This window comes from Schistocerca serialis, chromosome 12 (genome assembly GCF_023864345.2).
Source record: "Schistocerca serialis cubense isolate TAMUIC-IGC-003099 chromosome 12, iqSchSeri2.2, whole genome shotgun sequence".
In the NCBI taxonomy this organism is placed as follows: domain Eukaryota; kingdom Metazoa; phylum Arthropoda; class Insecta; order Orthoptera; family Acrididae; genus Schistocerca; species Schistocerca serialis.
The window spans coordinates 116,371,737-116,393,871 of NC_064649.1; the positions used below are offsets into that span (position 1 = coordinate 116,371,737).

The 22,135-nt window shown below is 41.6% G+C and overlaps 1 protein-coding gene across 1 annotated transcript in view; it reads right to left on the bottom strand.

Moving 5' to 3' along the window:
- Nucleotides 1-21,366: 21,366 nt before the first annotated feature.
- Nucleotides 21,367-22,135, bottom strand: part of LOC126427914 (transmembrane emp24 domain-containing protein 7) — a 31,931-nt gene continuing 31,162 nt past the window's right edge. The window contains exon 3 of the mRNA XM_050089809.1: nt 21,367-22,060. Within this exon, the coding sequence (XP_049945766.1) occupies nt 21,821-22,060 (240 nt within the window). The 3' untranslated portion in view covers nt 21,367-21,820. The remainder of the gene's footprint in view (nt 22,061-22,135) is intronic.

A 22,135-nucleotide genomic window follows, 5' to 3' on the forward strand; every position in this document is an offset into this window, starting at 1 on the left:
TCCCTCCCTTCAGCAAGTGATAGACATATTAGATAGACAAGACACACTTGACTTTGCTCAGGAATCATTTGAAACTTCGCCAGCCGTGTGTAACATTAACCGGCCCGCCGGGCGCGCTGCACGGCCCGGTCAACTGCCCTCGCGCACGTCCGCGCAGCTGCCGCCACGCTCTAAACCAGGTGTGCCGCGCCAGCATACAAATGCAGTGAAATCATGGCCGCGGTGTGCTACTAGACATTCGCGTGAACATTGCCCGTCACGCCAAGCTATTTGCTTTTTCTGTGATAAGAAAGGACATGTTCAAAGTGTTTGCCAGAAAAAGCTCAGATCAGACACTCTTAATCATTCCAGGCCCTTTGTTTCGCGCCGGAATCGAACCAAGGACACTCAGGCTCGTGGACCTTCGCCCATGGACATTCATGTAGTTAATTCCACTTCGTCCAGAGCCACTTTCTCTAACAGTGACTGTGTTCATCCCACAAAAAGTGTGCGTCGACGTCGCCGGAAATCACGTCAAGTAGCAAGTGATGCTGTACCTGTATCAGTTCAAATTGCACGAGACAGTCGCTCTTGTCGTCAGCAGGACAATAAACTTTTTGTAGATTTGGACTTTAATGGCAAGGTCATACCATTCCAGCTCGATACCGGAGCTGCAGTTTCATTGCTCAATCACGACACGTACAAACAACTGGGCAAACCTCCGTTGCGTACCGCAAATGTTCAGTTAAATAGTTATTCAGGACAACATATCCCTGTGTTAGGACAGTGCACTCTTCTTGCAACATATAAGGGACAAACAAAACTTGTATCATTTTACGTTCTTCGTTCTTCTACTGCAGTGAACTTGTTTGGTTTAGATTTATTTCAGTTGTTTAACATGTCTATAGTCAATCAGGTACTATCAGTGAATCAGACTGTGCCTTCCGACAATGGCCCACAATTCATGTCCGCAGAATTTCAGTCATTCTGCCAGGCCAATGGTATTCAACATCTGACATCCGCGCCGTTTTCACCTCAGTCAAACGGTGCCGCTGAACGATTGGTCCGGACTTCCAAGTCACAGATGTTGAAGTTGAAAGAGTCGCATTCTCGGGAGGACGCGTTGTTGCTCTTTTTGTCCTCGTTTCGCTCTCAGCCCCGAGATGGTCGCTCGCCGGCTGAGTTGCTCCACGGTCGTCCTCATCAAACCTTGATGTCTTTGCTGCACCCGCCGCATCAGGTTCCTGTGCAGCGGCAGACTTCTGCTTTTGCTCCAGGCGACGTTGTATTCTATCGCAACTATCGAGGTTCACGGTGTTGGCTCGCAGGGCGCATTCTTCGCTGCCTCGACCGCGCGATGTATTTGGTTTTGGGGGCCTCTGGTGAGGTGCGTCGGCATCTCAATCAGCTGCGCCTCTGTCGTCGCACGGGTTCTGCTGCTCCCCGTCTGCTTTCAGCGATGGTGCCGTCCGGTCAGCGCCCTGGGGACCCATCTACTGGCTCGCCTCATCCCCAGGTGTTACCGCCGATGCCTTCTGTTTTGCCCCATGGCGACGCACCGCAGTAGCCGCAGACGCCGCCGCCGCCGCCTGTTCTCCCGCCGGCGCCGCCCGCATTCGATGCTTTGCTGCAGCCGCCAAGCGCCTCCCTGGGTCACGCGCCGCCGATCGCTTCCCGTGACCAGCTGTCCTCCGCCATGGACCTCTTGCCCGCTCCGGACCACATGGTGTCTTCGCGCGTCGGATACCCCGACGCAATGGAGGTCGACCATTCGGCCCCTCCTGTCTCTTTACGGGCGCATACACCGCATGTTGACGTGCACCCTGGACTAGGTTTACAGGCGTTTCCTAGCTCCCCTCGGACCGAATGGCCGGGTGCGGGTGGCACAGCCTCGCCTGTTGTTAGGCTCCCCACCTCATCGCATACGTCAACATGGGGTCCTCCCCACGGCAGGCGGAAACCTTATCACACGACCGTTCGCCGATTTGCGGGGGAGGAATGTGGTGTCACCGCCAGACACCACACTTGCTAGGTGGTAGCTTAAATCGGCCGCGGTCCATTTAGTACATGCCGGACCCGCGTGTCGCCACTGTGTGATCGCAGACCGAGCGCCACCACAAGGCAGGTCTCGAGATACGGAATAGCACTCGCCCCAGTTGTACGGACGATATTGCTAGCGACTACACTGACGAAGCCTTTCTCTCATTTGCTGAGAGACAGACAGAATAGCCTTCAGCTAAGTCCATGGCTATGCTAGCAAGGCGCCATTAACCATTTTAAGATAGAGTCTCACTTGTATCATCAAGGAATGCTGTATTCACATGAAGGATTAAAAGTTAAGTATTAAAGCAGCTACGTACTTTTCTTGCTACCATTCATTACGTATCCTGTTTCAGACCTCTATCTAGCCTACGTGAGATTACGCGTGCCTTTCGGCTACTTCAGTGTGGCGTAGCTGTCTTGTTACGCCACAACACTCGTCATATTCTTCCATATAATTTGTGTTATGTCCTCGTGTCTTCTCCTTCCTCGCTCTAACACACAAACTTGTCATCACTAATTCTGTAATTAGTCCTACCATTGTCAAAACTTATTCTCCGGTTAACTTCACTGACCCCGCCAGAATCACCACTTTAATTGTCTCGCGTTTATTTTCCGGTTAGGCGTTATTACGTGTTCGTACAACGTGTTTTGCGCACTATTTTGAGAATAGAACTTCAAGCGGCTGCTCACCAGGGACAGTACAACTGGTAGTTCAGCGATCTGTCAAAAATTTTCTGTCAAAATTTCATTTTCATTGATATACCGAGAAAATAACATGTAATCTCTCTTACCTGCTATTCCCGTTTGTCGTTTATTTCCATTCTGGTAATCTAAATTTATGGATTTCTCTAATAATTATAACAATGCTGATCATTCGCGCATCCAGTTAACCACAAAAACAGCGATTGGCATTCACCCGTCCAGGTTTATTCGGCTCAGTTCTTATAGCCTCGTCCCCTTTCGTCTACGGGGAAGTTTTTTTTTATTTCTAGAAGCGACGGGGCTTCCACTTGCAGACAAATGTGCACTATGCACGCATTCAAAAATCAACTTATGATTCGTTCAGAAATGGGCATAAAACGTGTTCAAAAACCAATTGCTATGCGTTTCAAAATCTTATGAATAATCAATAGACCAAAGTGCACTGGATGCACTTGTGTGAAGCAATTTTTTTTTTCCAAGAACATGAATTTGCCTTCCCCCCGTAACTGAACCTGGGGCAAACACCCCGGTTCCCATACAATATACACTCCTGGAAATTGAAATAAGAACACCGTGAATTCATTGTCCCAGGAAGGGGAAACTTTATTGACACATTCCTGGGGTCAGATACATCACATGATCACACTGACAGAGCCACAGGCACATAGACACAGGCAACAGAGCATGCACAATGTCGGCACTAGTACAGTGTATATCCACCTTTCGCAGCAGTGCAGGCTGCTATTCTCCCATGGAGACGATCGTAGAGATGCTGGATGTAGTCCTGTGGAACGGCTTGCCATTTCCACCTGGCGCCTCAGTTGGACCAGCGTTCGTGCTGGACGTGCAGACCGCGTGAGACGACACTTCATCCAGTCCCAAACATGCTCAATGGGGGACAGATCCGGAGATATTGTTGGCCAGGGTAGTTGACTTACACCTTCTAGAGCACGTTGGGTGGCACGGGATACATGCGGACGTGCATTGTCCTGTTGGAACAGCAAGTTCCCTTGCCGGTCTAGGAATGGTAGAACGATGGGTTCGATGACGGTTTGGATGTACCGTGCGCTATTCAGTGTCCCCTCGACGATCACCAGTGGTGTACGGCCAGTGTAGGAGATCGCTCCCCACACCATGATGCCGGGTGTTGGCCCTGTGTGCCTCGGTCGTATGCAGTCCTGATTATGGCGCTCACCTGCACGGCGCCAAACACGCATACGATCATCATTGGCACCAAGGCAGAAGCGACTCTCATCGCTGAAGACGACACGTCTCCATTCGTCCCTCCATTCACGCCTGTCGCGACACCACTGGAGGCGGGCTGCACTATGTTGGGGCGTGAGCGGAAGACGGCCTAACGGTGTGCGGGACCGTAGCCCAGCTTCATGGAGACGGTTGCGAATGGTCCTCGCCGATACCCCAGGAGCAACAGTGTCCCTAATTTGCTAGGAAGTGGCGGTGCGGTCCCCTACGGCACTGCGTAGGATCCTACGGTCTTGGCGTCGCTGCGGTCCGGTCCCAGGTCGACGGGCACGTGCGCCTTCCGCCGGTGCACAAATGCTGCGCAGCTAGCGCCATTCGACGGCCAACACCGCGGTTCCTGGTGTGTCCGCTGTGCCGTGCGTGTGATCATTGCTTGTACAGCCCTCTCGCAGTGTCCGGAGCAAGTATAGTGGGTCTGACACACCGGTGTCAATGTGTTCTTTTTCCATTTCCAGGAGTGTATTTTGTTTTGTTTTCATTTACTGTGAGGCCAATTTTAAGACTTCCGTTTCCATTGCCCAGTATATTTCTTGGAGTGTATTGATATTTCTTTCTACTGTAGCATTGTCATCAGTGTATGCACCTATCTGGCTAGTTTTCATAAATATGGCACCTCTTTTGTTGATTTTATTTGCTACACAATGCACAGCTATGTTGAATAGGACAGTGGAGAGACTATCACCTTACTTCATGCCTTTATAAAGTCAAAGCTTTGACTTGTTCTGCTAAAGACGTTTACTTTTGCTCTTGTCTCTGCCATTGCCATTCTGATTAGTCTTATTAGTTTAGAACAGAAACCAACTTTTTCCAGTACTCTATAGTTCTTGCTGGTTTATGCTGCCAAATGCCTGTGTGAAGTCAATGAATAGGAAATGCAGATCTTTATCATACTCATAAAACTTTTCCATCATTTGACTTATCACAAATATTTGCCGAGTTGTTCCTCTGTCTGGTCAAAAGCCCCACTGATATACCCTTAGTATGTCTTCTGTGTATTTCTGTATCTTTTCGTTTAATATACTTATGAAGATCTTATAAGCTGTGCTTAGGAGTGTTATACCTCTGTAGTTTTCCCATGCTGTTCTGCCCCCTTTCTTATAAATGAGGATTATTATTCCAGTTATCTGGCATAGTTTCTGTTTCCCATATACCAGATATTAATATGTGCAGTTGCTTTATTACAGCCCCACCACCAGTTTTTATTACTTCAGGGATAATAAATAGGGCCTTTCACACACAACAATGTAAAAAAGCCTGTGGTTCCGAATATGAGGAAAGGTTAGTTTGAGAATTTTTTTGACATTTACAAAACTATATTTTTGTAAATTACTGGTACAAGTGTTTTGGATACGCAATTTATTTCATATAAAATGTGCGTTTGTGATTCACAGTTCAGCCAAAGACTACACCATCGCCAAGTGTCATTGTATTTCAACACAAGTAAACGTGTGTTTTTGAGAAGTTTTGGAAGCTACCATTGTTCTTTGCATAATCTAACAATCTGTAGCAAATCGGCATTTGTGATTTAGTTATTGTAGCAGATTTTCTAACTAACATAACATGTTAGATCTAGTTTTTCCTTAAACAGGAGTAGCCCTATACACTATCTGCATTTATCGTAGGCCCAAACTAACTCCATATTCGAATTTGCTGACAACTATAATTAACAGCAAGGCATTTTAGGAAACTAGTAATTTTTGCCACAGATTTTTGTGTTGGCTTACTAGAAATCTCATTTTCTGTACTTGCTGTAAATCTGATTGAGAATTAGCAACTTCTTAGCTCAACAGTTTAAAAGATAATAAACTGGCTTTATTTAAAGTTATTTGTTCACTGCCTTGTAATACATTGCGCCAGCCAAAATTCAGACCCACTATGAATGACGTTCTCAAACATGGGGTGAGTTGGTTAACGTTTGTAAGCAGCTGGAAATTGGCTGATTACTGTCAAACAGTAGGCTGCTGCTGCGAATCAGTGTTTTGGAACAACTCCTCAGTCATGTACCTTTGATACCTGTACCATAGGTACCTCATGTACTATCCTCTCCTGTGGATCCTGCAGAAAATATGGAATCTGTCATTATCTATCCACTTGGCTATTAGTGGTGTGTCAGTGGTAGATCTAGGTGCCCTATACAGGGTGTGGGGGGGGTGGGGGGGGGGACCAGGGAGGACTCAGGGTGTTGTACTGATCGCCCTAACCAACAAGTCTGGGACGCTGTCATTCACTGAAACCCAAACTAAGTACGTGGGACTCACTTCAAATGTTTTCATGAAACCTGTTTTGTCCAATACCAGGAGGCAGCAGACACAAAAGGATAGGGTCTACTAATCGCTTGCAGTTCAAATGTACGGCGAATGGTAGTACTCCTTAGGGAAATGGCAGCAAGCGACAGGAAAGTGCTCCAGGTGCACTCAGTGTGTACGCCTAGGAGCCTCTTTCAGCATCTTGAAGAGGCCATTCCGGAAGCCATTGAGGCAACAGGGTGCAACCAACTGCAGACTGTGGCGAACATTGGAACAAATGATGCCTTTTGTCTGGGCTCCGAGGTTATTCCAGCGACTGGCAGAGAAAGTTGAGAAGGCCAGCCTTGTACGAGAAGCTTCAATGAAACTCGTAACTTGCAGCATTGTCCCCAGAAATGACTGTGGCCCTTTGGTTCTGAGTCAAGTGGAAAGACTGAACCAGAGAGTTTGAAGGTTTTGTGATGAGCTGGGCTGCGACTTCCTGGACTTGCGCCGTAAGGTTGAGAACTATAGGGTTCTTCTAAATCGGTCAGGTGTGAACTACACAACAGAGCCTGCTACTCAGGTAGCTGACTTAGTGTGGGGTGCACACAAAGCTTCTTTAGATTAGGCCACTCTCCATCCAATCCAGACAACAGCCTTAGGAAACCCAGAAGTTTCAGTGTAAGATCGAAAGAAATGCCTCCCACAGGTGAGAGTATTAAAATCTTAATGCTAAACTGCTGAAGCATTTGCAACAAAGTGTCCAAGTTTGAAGTGCTCATGAAAAGCAATGAAGCTCACAAATAGTAGGTACAGAAATCTGGTTGAAACCTGAAATTGATAACAGATTTTTGAGGAGAATTTATTTTTCTATCAAGAGGGCAGACAAATGGAAAACTAAGGTGGTGTATTTATTGCAGTAGACAAAAAACTCAAATACACTGAGATAGAAATTGAATCTGCATGTGAGATGGTTTGGCCAAGACTCAGTATCAAGTGTGGGTATAAAATGGTAATCAGATCCTTCTATTGGCCACCAGATTGATCTGATGTAACTGAAAACCTTAGTTAACTTTTACATAAGTTCCCCAGTCTTTCTGTAATCATCAGTATAGACTTTAATCATCCAACAAGTAATTGGGAAAATTAGTTTCATTAGTGGTGGGTGCGGTAAGACGTCATGGAAACATTACTAAGTGTCTTCTCTAAAAATTACCTACAAAAGATAGGAATCCACACATGATGGAAATATATTGGATCTAATGGCAAAAAATAGACCTGACCTTGAGGAAGCGCACATAGAAACTGGTATCAGTGAACATGACATGGTTGTGGCAACAATGATTACCAGGGACAACTAAAACAAGCACAAAGATATGTATGTTCAGTAAACTAGATAAAAAATCAATAGTGTCATATCTCAACGAGGAACTTCAAATTTTCAACCCAGGGCAGGAGCACATAGAGGAACTCTGGCTCAAATAAAAATATATTTGATCATCCACTGGACTGATATATACCCAGAAGAACAGTTCATAATGAGAGAGAACCTCCATTGTATACAGTCACTGTAAAGAAACAGATGTTACTTCACAGTACATGTAAAATGAAGCATAAGGCTATAGACACAGAAATGCTGAATGAAATGTGTTTGGCTGTCAAGAAAGCAATGCGTAATGCTTTCAATGACTACTGTAGCAGAATATTGTCAAATGACATTTCACAAAATCCAAAGAAATCCTGGTCATATGTAAGGGCTGTCAGTAGCACCAAAACAAAAGCTGAAATGCTTAACTCAGTTTTCAAATGTTCCTTTACAAAGGAAAATCCAGGAGAACTGCCCTAATTTTATCCTCGTACCACTGAGAAGATGAATGAAATAAGTATTAGTGTCAGTGGCGTTGAGAAACACCTGAAATCGTTAAACTGAACAAAGCTCCATGAGTCAATGGAAAGACTGTCAGATTTTATACTGAATTTGCAGCCAAGTTAACCCCTTTTCTAAATATAATCTATCATAGATCCCTCAAACAAAGAACCTGCCCAGTTCTTGGAAAAAGGCAAAGTCAAGTCTGTCTACAAGAAGGGTAGTAGAAGTGACCTACAAAACTACTGTCCAATATCCTTGACATCGATTTGTTGCAGAATCTTAGAACATATTCTGAGCTCAACCATGAGTTATCTTGAACAGTAGTACCTCCTCAATGCCAACCAGCACAGACTTAAAAAAAAATTCATCGTGTGAAACCCAACTCGCACTTTTCTCACAACACCCTGAAACCTTTGGACCGTGGCAACCAGGTAGAAGCAATATTTCTTGTTTCTCAATTTCCGAAAAGCATTTGACTCAGCACTGCACCTAAGGTTACTTCCACAAATATTATCATATGGGATATCAAGTGAAATCTGTGAATGGGTTGAGGATTTCTTGGTAGGAAGGACACAGAATGGTATCTTAGATGGAGAGTCATTGTCAGGTATAAAAGTAATTTTGGGTGTCCTCCAGGGAAGTGTGTTGAGGTCCTTGCTGTTCAGATTCTATATTAATGACATTGCAGACAATATTAATAGTAAAATCAGGCTTTTCGCTGATGTTGCCATTACCTATAATGAGGTACTAGGTGAAAGAAGCTGCATAAAGATTCACTCAGATATTCGTAATATTTCAAAGTGGTCCAGAGATTGGCAACCTGCTCTAAATGTTCATAAATGTAAAATTTTGCACTTGACAAAACTAAGAAACTTAGTATCCTATGACTGTAACATTAATGGAATCAGCCAACTCATACAAATACCTGGCTGTAACACTTTGTACGAAAATGAAATCGGAATGATCAGATGGGCTCAGTTGTGGGTAAAGCAGGTGGTAAGACTTCAGTTTATACATAGAATACCACGGAGGTGCAATCAGTCTACCAAGGAGATTGCTTACAAATCACTCATGCGACCAGCTCTAGAATATTGCTCAAGTATGTGAGACCTATGCCAGATAAGACTAAGATAGATATTGAACAAATACAGAAAAGATCAGCACAAATGGTCACAAGTTTGTTTATTTCTCAGAAGAGTGCCACTGAGAGAGTGAAGGAAATGAACTGGCAGACTTAAACTATTCCGAGAAAGTCTAGTAACAAATTTTCAAGAACCAGCTTAAAATTAATACTCTGCGGATACACTACAACCCCCCACATATCACTCGCATAGGGATTGTGAAGATATCATTAGAATAATTGCTGCATGCACAGAGGTGTTCAAACAATCATTCTTCGCGCACTCCACACATGAGGGGAACAGGAAGAAACCCTAATAACTGGTACGGTGGGACATACCCTTTGCCATGCACCTCACGCTAGTTTCTAGAGTATAGGTGTAGGTGTAGATGTAGAGGTAGCCTTGAGGAATTCATGCGCACTTTTGTGCGATGGGTGGGGCATGTAATACCAACTTCAGGTTGGCCTGATGACACTACGCCTCCAGCTCAGTAACCACTGTCCAATCCCCCTTCACCCCTATCCCCGCCCCTTTCTCTCATATATATACTTACCAAACGAAAGCCCTGGCACATCGATAGACACACAAACAAACACAAACATACACACAAAATTCTAGCTTTCGCAACCAACGGTTGCTTCGTCAGGAAAGAGGGAAGGAGAGGGAAAGACGAAAGGATATGGATTTTAAGGGAGAGGGTAAGGACTCATTCCAATCCCGGGAGCGGAAAGACTTACCTTAGGGGGAAAAAAGGATGGGTATACACTCACACACACACACATATCCATCCACACATATACAGACACAAGCAGACATTTGTAAAGGCAAAGAGTTTGGGCAGAGATATCAGTCGAGGTGGAAGTGCAGAGGCAAAGATGTTGTTGAATGACAGGTGAGGTATGAGTGGCGGCAACTTGAAATTAGCGGAGATTGAGGCCTGGTGGATAACGGGAAGAGAGAATATATTGAAGAGCAAGTTCCCATCTCCGGAGTTCGGATAGGTTGGTGTTAGTGGGAAGTATCCAGATAACCCGGACGGTGTAACACTGTGCCAAGATGTGCTGGCCGTGCACCAAGGCATGTTTAGCCACAGGGTGATCCTCATTACCAACAAACACTGTCTGCCTGTGTCCATTCATGCGAATGGACAGTTTGTTGCTGGTCATTCCCACATAGAATGCGTCACAGTGTAGGCAGGTCAGTTGGTAAATCACGTGGGTGCTTTCACACGTGGCTCTGCCTTTGATCGTGTACACCTTCCGGGTTACAGGACTCGAGTAGGTGGTGCTGGGAGGGTGCATGGGACAGGTTTTACACCGGGGGTGGTTACAAGGGTAGGAGCCAGAGGGTAGGGAAAGTGGTTTGGGGATTTCATAGGGATGAACTAAGAGGTTACGAAGGTTAGGTGGACAGCGGAAAGACACTCTTGGTGGAGTGGGGAGGATTTCATGAAGGATGGATCTCATTTCAGGGCAGGATTTGAGAAAGTCGTATTCCTGCTGGAGAGCCACATTCAGAGTCTGATCCAGTCCCGGGAAGTATCCTGTCACAAGTGGGGCACTTATGTGGTTCTTCTGTGGGAGGTTCTGGGTTACCCGTCCTTTTTTTCCCCCTAAGGTAAGTCTTTCCGCTCCCGGGATTGGAATGACTCCTTACCCTCTCCCTTAAAACCCACTTCCTTTCGTCTTTCCCTCTCCTTCCCTCTTTCCTGATGAGTCAACAGTTTGTTGCGAAAGATTGAATTTTGTGTGCATGTATGTGTCTGTGTTTCTATTGACCTGCCAGCGCTTTCGTATGGTAAGTCACATCATCTTTGTTTTATATATATATATATATATATATATATATATATATATATATATATATATATATATATATATATATATATATATATATATATATATATATATATACGGGGTGGTCCATTGATCAAGACCGGGCCAAATATCTCACACAATAACTACAAAGAACAAAACTCATCCAGCTTGAAGGGGGAAACCAGATGGCGCTATGGTTGGCCCGCTAGATGGCGCTGCCATAGGTCAAACGGATATCAACTGCGTTTTTTTAAATAGGAACCCCCATTTTTTATTACATATTCGTGTAGTATGTAAAGAAATACGAATGTTTGAGTTGGACCACTTTTCTCGCTTTGTGACAGATGGCGCTGTAATAGTCACAAACATATGGCTCACAATTTTAGATGAACAGTTGGTAACAGGTAGGTTTTTTAAATAAAAATACAGACTGTAGGTATGTTTGAACATTTTATTTCGGTTGCTCCAATGCGATACATGTACCTTTGTGAACTTATTTCTGAGAACGCACGCTGTTACAGCGCGATTACCTGTAAATACCACATTAATGCAATAAATGCTCAAAATGATATCTGTCAGCCTCAATGTATTTGGCAATATGTGTAACAACATTCCTCTCAACAGCGAGTAGTTTGCCTTCGGTAATGTTCGCACATGCATTGACAATGTGCTGACGCATGTTGTCAGGTGTTGTCGGTGGATCACAATAGCAAATATCCTTCAACTTTCCCCACAGAAAGAAATCCGGGGACGTCAGATCCGGTGAACGTGCGGGCCATAGTATGGTGCTTCGAAGACCAATCCACCTGTCAGGAAACATGCTATTCAATAGCGCTTCAACCGCACGCGAGCTATGTGTGTTGGGAGTAAACACCATTCTGTCATACAGTGAAACATCTTGTAGTAACATCGGTAGAACATTACGTAGGAAATCAGCATACATTGCACCATTGCATCCCATCGATAAAATGGGGGCCAATCATTCTTCCTCCCATAATGCCGCACCATACATTAACCCGCCAAGGTCGTTGATGTTCCACTTGTTGCAGGCATCGTGGATTTTCCGTTGCACAAAAGTGCATATTATGCCGGTATACGTTACTGCTGTTGGTGAATGACGCTTCGTCGCTAAACAGAACGCGTGCAAAAAATCTGTCACAGTCGCGTAATTTCTCTTGTGCCCAGTGGCAGAAGTGTACACGACATTGAAAGTCATCACCATCCAATTCCTGGTGCATAGAAATATTGTATAGGTGCAATCTATTTTGATGTAGCATTTTCAACACCGACGTTTTTGAGATTCCCGATTGTTGCGCAATTTGTCTGCTACTGATGTGCGTATTAGCCACGACAGCAGTTAAAAGAGCTACTTGGGCATCATCATTTGTTGCAGGTCGTGGTCGACATTTCACATGTGCCTGAACACTTCCTGTTTCTTTAAATAACGTAACTATCCGGCGAACAGTCTGGACACTTGGATGATGTCGTCCAGGATACCGAACAGCATACGTAGCACACGCCCGTTGGGCATTTTGATCACGATAGCCATTCATCGACATGACATCAACCTATTCCGCAATTGGTAAACGATCCATTTTAACACGGATAATGTTATCACGAAGCAAACATCGTCCGCACTGGCGGAATGTTAGGTGATACCACGTACTTATACGTTTGTGACTATTAAAGAGCCATCTATCACAAAGTGAAAAAAGTGGCCCAACTAAAACATTCATATTTCTTTACATACTACATGAATATGTAATAAAAAAAATGGGGGTTCCTATTTAAGAAAACACAGTTGATATCCGTTTGACCTATGGCAGCACCACCTAGCAGACCAACCATAGCACCATCTGGTTTCTCCCTTCAAACTAGATGAGTTTTGTTCTTTGTAGTTTTTTCTTTTGACGCTTATTTCGTGAGATATTTGGCCTGGTCACTATCAATGGACCACCCTGTATATACCGAGCCAGAGGTGCAGTGGCATCAGGCATGCATGGAGACATTTTCCACGTGGGAAAAATGAAGCAACCTTGGGTTGCGAAAGCTTGAAATTTGTGTGTGTTTTTTATTGTGTCTGTCAACATACCAAGCGCTTTCTCGTTTGATATATATCCTTCCTCTCTGACCTTGAAGTCCCTGTAACATTTCATTTCATTTCATTTCATACATCCTCTCTTTCTGATCTAGAAGTTGTTTATTTTTTGATTTAAGCAATTATTTCTTTGTATAGAAAGACATTTTATCTTGTGAGTGTATCAGACCAATTTAAAATCTGATTTTAGGTGACAAATCACAAAAGAGGTAATCTCAGATTTATAATAAGGGACAGTCAACTGGAAACAAGACAACATATGGGAAAAAGTAAGTTAAACTGTTTATTTGCAGTTGCCTACAGAACCGCGATTGTACCCATCATGTACCCCTTTGTTCAAAGCAAATTAACAGCTATGAATGTCTCTTTAGGGTTCCAAAAATACAGAAATTGCATGAGGAAGGATCGGGACTGGATGGAGGATCCGGAAGGGTTTTCTAAAGAAACTTTGGTAGCAAACTTGAAACAACCGTGGGAACATAGGTAGGATTACACGTTGCCAAGGTTGTTTACAGTACGAAAGACATTTGTGGCCATTGATTTGCTTCATGCAAATAGGTGCATGCCTGGTTACAATCATAGCTCCACAGGCAAACCCAAATATTTTCCCATGAAGGCACTGACCACCTTTGACAGTGGGGTAAATGTATTATTATTTATGACAAATAGTTTTGAAATTATGAACAGTTTACTTAAAAGCAGTTAGGCTACCAACTATAGTGGATCAATTTGTGGATGAGAGACACACATAACAGAAAACAGCATTCATAAAACATGAACGCTGCTTTCTGTTTCTGGGCTTCATGCATTAATTCATTATAGGTGAGTAGTCATCTGTCCCTTGTTTTATATATTGCTCCAGTCAGGAACTTTCATTTTTTTCAACAGTTCACTTACGGTTTTTCCCCCGTCTCATTTTCATTTTACTGGCTCTTATAATAAATGAAACTACAATTTGTTTCTAATGTCCTTTAGGCCTCTCAGTAACAATTCCATTCTGTGTAACACATTTGCTTGTTTCATTAAATTTCGAAGACGTAGAGTGTACCAGACAACCTGGCATTATTAAATAATTTTTGTAATCTATGTAGCTTTCCTTTCTTTTTTTTTAAGACCTGTCAGTTACTGAAGAGAGACAATGGCAGGAGTTCTTTAGCAGTTGTCCACATATAATACTGTAAAACTTTAGAAAACGGCCTCCGTGTTCAAACATTAAGAAACAGGCTCTGATACTACTTCTGTCATGAACAGAAACTGTACTTGGTAGCCAGTACATTAGTACATACAACTGTTAGCCTGATTATATATATAAAATGAACAATGACGTTACTGGATACTACACAAAATTATGTTACTGTATGTGCTCCTGAGCTTTGATGATTACTATGACAAATAAATTAAGAGGGAGTGCACCTTAAAATCAAAATCTTTCTACACATTATAGATAATACTCTTGCTAACCATGACTCAAATGATGAGCAGCAGTCAATGGCAGCTAACAACAGTTTTTTCTCTTGACCAACAAGTTAACTTTCCAATATATCTGTCTTCCATTTCTAGCATCTAAGTCAGCACGCATTTCCAACCTATTTACTTCGTTTTCATAAAAATTTTTCCTCAGCCTCTTCCTCCTCCCCAAGGAAGGAACACTTATTTTTAAAAGCTATGCAGTGTACCACTTTTGCTTTTATATCGATCTGTCAGCAGTACTAGACATTTCACCTCTAAGGCAAGTACAGTCCAGCAATTTTGTCTCAAAATTAATTAGTTTTCTCAGCTGAATTTCTCTTTTATACACAGTGTGAATAACCAACAATCTGAAAAGTACTGCCAGAAGCACAAACAATTACGGCTAGAACAACTGCCATTTTTTAACACAGGAACCCAAATATTTCGGAACTTTGTTCCTTCATCAGGGAGGAGAGAGGGGAAAAAAGGGAAGAAAGGAAAGTGGACTCAGTTACTCACAACCGAGGTTATGAAGCAACAGGGAAAGGTAAACAGGGAAGGTAGCAAGGATGGAGGCATGGTTGTCAGAGGGAAGCCAAAGATATTCTACTGTTAAGTACTGTGCCAGCTTCAAACCAAAGAGGATGCATACAGAAGTAAATAGGTATATAGTATAAAGATAAACACAACTCTGTAGGAGGAAAAGATGCGTGAATGGCTGGACAACAGTACCTTCACTTTGATAGCTGCCATCCATTCCACATCAAACGCTCCCTCCCTACAGCCTAGGTATTCGTGGCAAACGTATCTGCTCCAGTGACGAATCCCTCAACAATTACACCAATAACCTGACCAGTGCTTTCCTCTCCCGCAATTATCCTGCAGACCTTGTCCACAAACAGATCTCCCGAGCAATACATTCCTCCCCGTCCAACAACAATGTTCCTACACCCAGACCACACAGAAGCATCCCCCCTTGTCACCCAATATTATCCTGGCCTCGAGTACATCAACAAATTACTCTGCCAGGGATATGACTTTCTCAAGTCAAGCCCTGAAATGAGATCATCCCTTGACAATATTCTCCCCACACCACCCAGAGTTGCCTTTCGTCACCCTCCTAACCTGCGTAACATCCTTGTCAAACCCAACAATATTCCCAGACCACCTTCCTTACCCAGCGGTTCCTACCCCTGTAACCGACCCCGCTCCAAAACCTGCCCCATGCATCCCCCCCACAACCACCTACTCCAGTCCCACTACTGGTAAAACACACACAATTCAAGGCAGGGCCACATGTGAAACAACACGTCATTTCTCAGCTGACATGCCTGCACTGCTCAGCCTTTTACATCGGTATAACAACAACTAAACTGGCTGAGCGCATGAACGGGCACAGACGAACTGTCTGCCTATGAGATGTTCAATACCCAGTAGCAGAGCATGCCGTCCAGCATATTTCTAGGGACCTAGGAACCTGCTACAACGTACGTGCCATTTGGCTTCTCCCACCCAACACCAGTCCCTCGGAACTGCGGAGATGGGAACTTGCACTCCAACACATCCCTTCATCCCGCCATCCCCCTGGACTCAACCTACGTTAACCAACCTCACTCCCATTTACTTTTCAGTCTTCTTTTTCCCTCTCCTCTTTAGCCATTCACGCATCTTTTCATTCCACATAGCTGTATTTATCTTTATACTATATACCTCTTTACTTCTGTATGCATCCTCTTTGGTTTGAAGCTGGCACAGCACTTAACAGTAGAATATCTTTGGCTTCCCTCTGACAACCATGCCTCCATCCTTGCTACCCTTCCTGTTTACCTTTCCCTGTTGCTTCATAACCTGGGTTGTGAGTAACTGAATCCACTTTCCCTTCTTCCCTTTTTTCCCTCCCTGATGAAGGAACAAAGTTCCGAAAGCTAGGAATGTAAATTTTCTGTTCTGTTTTGTGAATCTATCGGCTGTACTGAGCTGAGGTAGGTACTGGCCAGCCCCTCTATCTCTTTGTTAGTATTTGTTTCACATCTCAATATGAGATTTTCCATTAATCATTTAGAACCCAAATATTTGACACACTGGTATTTAATCATATTTTATGGTCAATAAAAATTGATAATGGTGTAGCTCAATCATTAAAAATTCCAAGGTCAAATAAAGCACATTTTACAGTTAAAATGTGTAAATGACCTTATTTTAACAACACTGGACTAATTAGGAAAATGCCAGTGTTTATGATACAGAAGACAAAATAAAATAATTATCTGTCTCAGTCACTATTATTTTCTTCCACGACACATTCTGAGGTCTTGCACTCTCATCTTCAGTTTGACCCGTGGTCTACATAAGTGTATCTCCTGGATGTAGACAGCTGTCCACCTTGTGCTACATTTTGACGATGCTCCAGTGAAAAGCACACTGCAGATTATTATTTACACACATTTGTATTAAGTAATACATTTCTGTAATACAAATGTGTATATATAAAGGCCTGGATTGTCTTTTTCATTGAAACATTTTCGAAATTAAGCAAAAGGTGGACAAATGGCTACGTCCAGGAAAGCAAGTACTCACATAAGTGACTGGTCCAACTGAAGATGGGGGCATAAGGCTGTGAAATTCATCATGAAGGACAATTTCAGTGACTGACAGATAACTGTCTTAATTTGTCTTTTATAAGTGTAAATGCACAAGAAGAAAAACTGTATTATGTTACAATTGAAATGAAAGTGTCAACCTGCACTACTGGGAAATGTAACTGATCAAGGAATAATTATATCCATTGTTAAACTAAGAGAGCAAATATGCAACATGAGGGTGGTATTCAATGAGGTAACAGTATACTGGTGTAATGAGTGTCAAGAACTGCAGGGTTATCAGTAAATGCAGTATTTTTCTGTTTCTTCTGTTTATTAAAGGAGGTTTACCACAAAATATTTTGTTTTATCCTCAATAAAAATAAAATACAGAGAACTGATAATTTGTTCCACACCTTGTTGACACTGTAAAAACATTTAAAAGACACAACAACATTATCAAAACATTTCCTTCAGCCCAGACCAGCACATCAACATTCTGTACAATTTGTTATGTTAACATGATGCTGAAAATACCTATCAGTCCACTGACAATTTTGTCCAAGACTGGCAAAAAGCAAATGAATGCCAAAACTTACAAGACTTTCAAAAGCACTCATCCATAAAAATGGGTGATAAAAAAGGAAACAGAAATCTTGCACTGTATCACTGAATGTGATCTGTATGTATCAGACAACTAGCAAGAATTTTTTTCCGTTCTGAAAGTAATTAAGTGTTCATGTTACACGAGATTCCGGATAAATAATAGTGTTAGGACAAGTAATACAAAAGTTTGAAGACATGTCTGCATCCTTTTATTTCAGTTACTTCAAACAGCACAAGCTCTCTTCAGACAACAAAAGGCATTTACAATGTAAGTTCATCAGCAACATACACATCTTGGCAGTAACACTTACATACATATGACACAGATTACTCTTCACAGCTTACGAAAGCAACAGAAAGAACCTTATAAAATTCAAAAATGAAATTTAAATTTGCAGAAGTGCAGTATCCCAGAACTATGCTACAAGTTGGTGATATAATTGACCTGTTTACAACACAAAATGGAAGGTAAATGGGAAAGGGAATTTTTAAATGAACAAAGTAATGTAAAGAAAAATTTGTCATTTTCTACAACTAGGTTGGATAAATCTGACGACTTGACTGTTTATTTACATGACAGTTCATACTGAATTTGTGCTTTTGTATTTGTAACTGTAGATGTTTATGAAACATTTGTGTTTGTGAAAAGTGGTAACTAGTACCAAAAGCTAATGCATACATAACAAAACAAGACTTTTAAAATAAACAGATCGGCCTAGAAGTAAGCTTTATTCTATGCTTTACAGCATGAAGTCATACGTAACAATAAAAGAATCTCCTCACACACGTGTACATTCCTACTTATCTACAGCAGTCCAAAATAACTGAAACAGCAACATATTCAGGTACTGCAGGACAAAATGCTACAAAATTATAGTAACTGAACCTATGAAAAAGAACAGACTCTGCAGTATTTCTGATGAGAAAAAACTAACCAAACTGACTATTATGTCATATTTCATAAAAGAACTTGTGATCAGATGTTATTTACATACCCATGGCTAACTAATGTGACTTGTTCAAAATTTGCGTGTACCTTTCACACTGTCCAGCCCTATAAACAATATTACCCCAGTCTCAAAGATACAAAACATAGAAGAAAATATATGGAAAAAAACAATGTTATTGATGTCAAAACCATAGCAATTTACACACACACACACACACACACACACACACACACACACACACACACACACACACACAATACTGTCAAATACTACTCAAAATAGTCTAATTTCTGGTACACAATCATTAAATACTGATCAGACATGCAACTTATGTCATTGGACAAATTCATTACACATCAACAACACAAAAAATATACAAAACATGACGAATTGTAACAATTCAGTTATTGATATTGAGATTTTGCAAAATATTGAGTAAGAGGGCCCGTGCCACATACACAGATATCTGTTAAGGTTTTTTCTTCTTTTTTTCACTTTGGTCACAACTGTCCTCATTATATAACCTTTCTGGCTTGTTACTAGGGTAACGAAATGAAAGCAAGGAGAAATGGTCAAACTGGAGTTCAATCTGCTACACCAATTACTACGTCAAAAAAAGTGAGAGAGCCATTTATAAAGACAGTTCTGCATTTTTACGTGCCATCACTATAAAGAGTTTGCAAATAGTTAACCAAAATGTAATCTCTTGCTATGTTGGGCTCTATGCGTTAAGAACATAAATCCATGTAAAGACCAGGAATATGTGGATAACAGTTTGTTTACATGTCGCGGAAGGCTACATAAGTTGCTAGCATTATTGAGCCTTCTGAAAACTGAGAACGATGGAGAAAACCTAAAGGAATAATTCACGTGCCCTGTAACTCTGAAGATGAAGCAAAATCCACATAACAAGATACTGATACCATCCTCTTGCTATTCATTAGCTACATGTTATCATTAAGAAATATCAAGCTCTATCTGTATAAGCTATACCAGCTTAGAATTCTAATTATGTTGAAAGTGTTTGCGTAAAATTATTTTTTTGAGGCACAGACCCGCTTTCCCTCTCTTTTTTTGGAATTCCAAATTACAGTGCATTTACGAGTATCATGCCCAATTCCTGCTGATACCCTCCCCGTTCTTTCTTTATGCCAATTATTGTTTGTAGGCCACAATCACAAGAGTTCCTCTCCTCCATAAACATTGAAAGCTTACGCATGCTGCTGCTACCATGAACTACATAAGCAACTTAATTCTGCACACAACCATAAAATATTGCACAAACACACCATCTGTAACACTGGCATCAAACAGAGAAGACAAGTGGAGGGATATGAGAAAATGAACTATGACTTGTTCCTTTCTATTAATCTGATATTAAACTGCGCTACCTTGGTACATTCCAAACAAAAACATGCCAAGCTGACACTGAATGCAAATCTTGTTACAAAAATTAATGTTTTAAGTGAAGTCATGTCATTGTGTTGGCAGAATTTCACTCAATGTCACATTTTTATGACTGATTGGTTGGTGAAAATACTATGTGAAATAACACTGTGGCAGCTCATTCATGGAACTCTTCCTCAAAACTGTGCATGGGGCCAAAAACAAAAAACATATGGTGAAGTGATCATGTGGCTGTGCTGCACAATCTTCGTCAATTTTAAATTTGAAATGTTAGAATTGTGGATGAGCCAAAATGAGAAAATTTAAAAATATTCACTGGTACTATCACTAGTCTGTTCTCAAAATACATGCTGCTAAAATGTTGTTAACTGCATAAAATGCAAATGATACAATCCAGCTATGAAATTGTCATTAACTGATATTAAGAAGAATAAAGATCTTGTCTGCAAGAGAGAAATGAGATACCTTGTATATCTTACACAAAATTTAATGCATTGTGCAAAATACGATTTCGCATACAAGAGCTATCTTCTTCAACTGTAAGTTGCTGGACCAATCCCACTCAAGTTCTGCACCCGTAACACAACAATAACCTTTCACTACCTGTCTACATAAAATTTTACAAGTACATAGGCTCAATATCACTTCACATAAAAAGGTTTCTTTGGGTTTTGCAACAGCAAATCACTTTTTTTTTTGACATTAATAATGCCAAATCACAGGCTCTACTGGCTAGTTTTAAAAAATTTCCAACTTATTTTAAACAAGATCCTCCAAGGTTGTAAAACCATATTCTAGAATTTTAAGTGACTATAACATTATCATCTAAGTTTTTTACTGATGGACTAACCCAGGAAAACTGAATTTCTCAGGCTGTGCATAAAAATGATGCATGAAACTTGAGTGTTCTTTTGCTCTTTTAATTTTAGTTCACAACATAATTCTGACTGCAGTTTAACTATGTTGATATTCCCAGTCCTGTACAATCCTACTTTCCTGTGCTGTGCACTAATCATGGAAGATGATTTAAACAGCTACAATGATTATAGGAAGTTGGTAACCTACAGTACTATGAAAATAGTACAGATCTTAATTACAGTATGTGCTTTTACATGGACAGGCACCTAAAACTACATACCCACAAATTTTTAAATAAGTTACAGAAATAAAAAGAAACATTCAACTGGAACTTGGACTTACTGCTAACATGAGTAATTCATTTTAGCACTTCCCATTGAATGTGAGAAAGAAATGTAACTCAAGATGCTGGATACTTTAATCACCAAATTTCATCAGCCACACATACAGAACAAAAAATGAAGGAGAAATAGAAAATGTTACTGCATGCATGTTTTGGCAAGCATTCACACACAGAGATGTAAAGCACAAGTCCACTTCATGAAATGAGTACATCCCTCAAAACAAAACAAACCATGTATTTTGTACATGTATACACTACAATTTTGATAAGTTAACATATTTCTCTGCAGTTTCCCATTCTTTTTAAATCAAACTACCAATCACACAGGACTCAGTAGCAACAAAATGCTAACAACAGATTGATTGATTTTGATTTAGTCTCCGTGCCAATCCAGACCCAACATTACGAAATGGCCGGCACATTATTCCCTTTCACACGCCCAGCTCAAGCAAATAAAAGACACTTTTCCAGTCGCTCAACAGATGCCACAATTGTCCTGTATGGCCATTACTTGTGGTTAAGCAACATCTGAGATGGTTTCTTCTCCGTGAAGAAGTTCTTCAGGATAAACACTTGGCCAATGGTAACAACCAGTATGGCAACTGTTTCCAGAATTGACCACCACATGACGCGTTCATTCAGATCCTCTGCTCGCTTGCGGCCTTGAGCTTCTCGCAAGCGGTGGTGAGTTTGGTAGTCTATAATTTTGTTCAGTGCTTTGTGAATTTCTGCAGAGGAAGACTCCATCTAGAAACAAAAACCAAGAAACAGCTCATTATTACACAGAGTAAGCACACTACCTAAAGGAAGTACTTATATTAA